The sequence below is a fragment of the Corvus brachyrhynchos genome, unplaced genomic scaffold (genome assembly GCF_000691975.1).
Source record: "Corvus brachyrhynchos isolate BGI_N302 unplaced genomic scaffold, ASM69197v1 scaffold2690, whole genome shotgun sequence".
Classification (NCBI taxonomy): Eukaryota; Metazoa; Chordata; class Aves; order Passeriformes; family Corvidae; genus Corvus; species Corvus brachyrhynchos.
The window spans coordinates 4052-7334 of record NW_008235830.1 but is presented as its reverse complement, the minus strand read 5'-3'; the positions used below and the strand labels follow the sequence as shown (position 1 = coordinate 7334).

Genomic DNA, 3283 nt, shown 5'->3' with positions numbered 1-3283 from the left:
TCCACCATTTGAGGCCCTTCCCACATCAAAATCCCGGGATTTTTCCTTCATTTCCTTGGTTTTTCCCTGAATTTCACCTCTTCCTGCATAATTCCCTGATTCCAGCCCTGTTTTCCCTTTTCCAGGGAGATTTTGATGCAGCTGAGGGGAAATTCCCGGATTTGCAGCCTGGAATTTTCTTCCAGTTGATTTTCCAGCATTTTGGGTCCTTCCCACATAAAAATATCGGGATTTTTTGTTCATTTCTTTGATTTATCCCTGAATTTTACTTTCTCCTGCATAAATCCCTGACTCCAGCCCCGTTTTCCCTTTTCCAGGAAGATTTTGATGCAGCTGAGGGGAAATTCCCAGATTTGCAGCCTGGAATTTCCTTCCTGTTGATTTTCCACCATTTTGGGCCCTTCCCACATAAAAACCCTGGGATTTTTCCTTCATTTCCTTGGTTTTTCCCTGAATTTCACCTTTTCCTGCATAAATCCCTGATTCCAGCCCTGTTTTCCCTTTTGCAGGGAGATTTTGATGCAGCTGAGGGGAAATTCCCAGATTTGCAGCCTGGAATTTCCTTCCTGTTGATTTTCCAGCATTTTGGGCCCTTCCCACATCAAAATCCCGGGATTTTTCCTTCATTTCCTTGGTTTTTCCCTGAATTTCACCTCTTCCTGCATAATTCCCTGATTCCAGCCCTGTTTTCCCTTTTCCAGGGAGATTTTGATGCAGCTGAGGGGAAATTCCCGGATTTGCAGCCTGGAATTTTCTTCCAGTTGATTTTCCAGCATTTTGGGTCCTTCCCACATAAAAATATCGGGATTTTTTGTTCATTTCTTTGATTTATCCCTGAATTTTACTTTCTCCTGCATAAATCCCTGACTCCAGCCCCGTTTTCCCTTTTCCAGGAAGATTTTGATGCAGCTGAGGGGAAATTCCCAGATTTGCAGCCTGGAATTTCCTTCCTGTTGATTTTCCACCATTTTGGGCCCTTCCCACATAAAAACCCTGGGATTTTTCCTTCATTTCCTTGGTTTTTCCCTGAATTTCACCTTTTCCTGCATAAATCCCTGATTCCAGCCTGGTTTTCTCTTCTCCAGGGAGATTTTGATGCAGCTGAGGGGAAATTCCCGGATTTGCAGCCTGGAATTTCCTTCCTGTTGATTTTCCAGCATTTTGGGCCCTTCCCACATCAAAACCCCGGGATTTTTCCTTCATTTCCTTGCTTTTTCCCTGGATTTCCGTTCTTTAGGGATAAATCCCTGATTCCAGCCCTGTTTTCCCTTCTCCAGGGATGTTTTGATGCGGCTGAAGGGAAATCCCCGGATTTCCGGCCTGGCCGTGGCCGCTGTCTCGCCCGCCCCTTCCGGAGGATTTTCCCCGGGATTGAAGTGTCCCAACGATGGATTTGGTGAGGAAAAATTCCCAGTTCTTCCCTGCCTGGGAGCAGGAAAAGCAGGAAAAGGGCTGGGCTTGGGGGGGATATTCCAAGGATTTCAGGGAAATGGGAATGGGAGGGAAATTGGAATCTCAAATTTGGGATCCGGCTTGGGAAAAAAGGCTGGAAAATTGGGAATGTTCAGCTTTGGAGTGACCTCCTTGGGAAGGGATTTTTCCCAAAGGATGCAGTGCCGGGAAAAGCGGGAATGGAGAGAAAGATGGGAATTTTAGGTGGGATTATTGGGAGAAATCCTTCCCTGTGAGGGTCAGGGGGCCCTGGCCCAGGGAATTCCATGGATTCCTCATCCCAAATCCATCTTGGATCCACCTGGGATGGTGGAAGCTGTCCCAGATTATCCTTAAGATCCCGTTCCATCCCGAAATTACGCAATTCTTCCCTCCAGGCTCAGATTTTTCCCATTTTTTCTCCATTTTTTCTCCATTTTTTCTCCATTTTTTCTCCATTTTTTCTCCATTTTTTCTCCATTTTTTCTCCATTTTTTCTCCATTTTCCCCCGTTTCTCTATTTTTGCACCGTTTTCCCCCATTTTTCCCGTTTTTCCACATTTTTCTCCATTTTTTCTCCATTCTTCACCCTTTTTCGGGATTTTTGCACCATTTTCCCCCATTTTCCCCATTTTCCCCCATTTCCCCCATTTTTCCCCATTTTTTCTCCATTTTTTCACCATTTATCTCCATTTTTGCACCGTTGTTTCCCATTATTCCCCCATTTTCTCCCATTATTCCCTGATATTCCCCCCTTTTTCTCCATTTTTTCACCATTTTCCCTCATTTTCCCCCATTTTCCCCCCTTTTTTTCTCCATTTTTCCCCATTTTCCCCCTTTTTTCTCCATTTTTTCTCCATTTTTTCTCCATTTTTTCTCCATTTTTTCTCCATTTTCCCCCATTTCCCCCCCATTTCCCCCCCATTTCCCCCCCTTTTTTCACCATTTTTCTCCATTTTTGCACCGTTGTTCCCCATTATTCCCCCATTTCCCCCCATTATCCCCCCATTTCTCCCCCATTTCCCCCGTTTTTCCCCACTTTCCCTCTTTTCCAGGCGTTTATTCCCAGGATTACGGCCCCCAGTTCTCGCACTGCAACGGCAGCGCCTGGAACCCCGCGGGCAGCGGCCTCTCCTACGAGGATTTCCCCTTCCCCATTTTCCTCCTGGAAGACGCCAACGAGACCCAAGTGATCAAAGAGGTGCCTGGAAAAGCGGGAATTGCTTCCCGCCGGGAATGGGGCGGGAATGGGAGGGAATGGGAATGGGAATGGGAATGGGGGCTGGGAATGGGAGCTGGGAATGGGAGCTGGGAATGGGAATGGGGAGGGAATGGGGCTGGGAATGGGAGCTGGGAAAAAAAATCCAAAAAACCCCACTAAAAATCCCAAAAAACCCCACTTAAAATCCCCAAAAAATTCCAAGAAATCCCAAAAAAATTCCTAAAAACCTATTAAAAATCCCCAAAAATATCCAAAAAACCCCACTAAAAATCCCCAAAAAATTCCAAAAAAAACCATTAAAAATCCCAAAAAAATTCCAAAAAACCCCACTAAAAATTCCCAAAAAATTCCAAAAAACCCCACTAAAAATCCCAAAAAAAACCACTAAAAATCCCCAAAAAATTCCAAAAAAAACCATTAAAAATCCCAAAAAAATTCCAAAAAACCCCACTAAAAATTCCCAAAAAATTCCAAAAAACCCCACTAAAAATCCCAAAAAAAACCACTAAAAATCCCCAAAAAATTCCAAAAAAAACCATTAAAAATCCCAAAAAAATTCCAAAAAACCCCACTAAAAATTCCCAAAAAATTCCAAAAAACCCCACTAAAAATCCCAAAAAAAACCACTAA

General features: G+C 44.0%; 1 protein-coding gene across 1 annotated transcript in view; it reads left to right on the top strand.

The window, feature by feature from the left end:
- The window catches only part of LOC108445059 (nicastrin-like), a gene marked incomplete at its 3' end in the record, with an annotated part of 3181 nt that extends 509 nt beyond the window's left edge, over positions 1 to 2672 (top strand). Inside the window, exons 2-3 of the mRNA XM_017727673.1 lie at positions 1278 to 1396; positions 2487 to 2672. Coding sequence (XP_017583162.1) covers positions 1278 to 1396; positions 2487 to 2672 — 305 coding nt within the window. The remainder of the gene's footprint in view (positions 1 to 1277; positions 1397 to 2486) is intronic.
- Between the last annotated feature and the right edge of the window lie 611 nt (positions 2673 to 3283).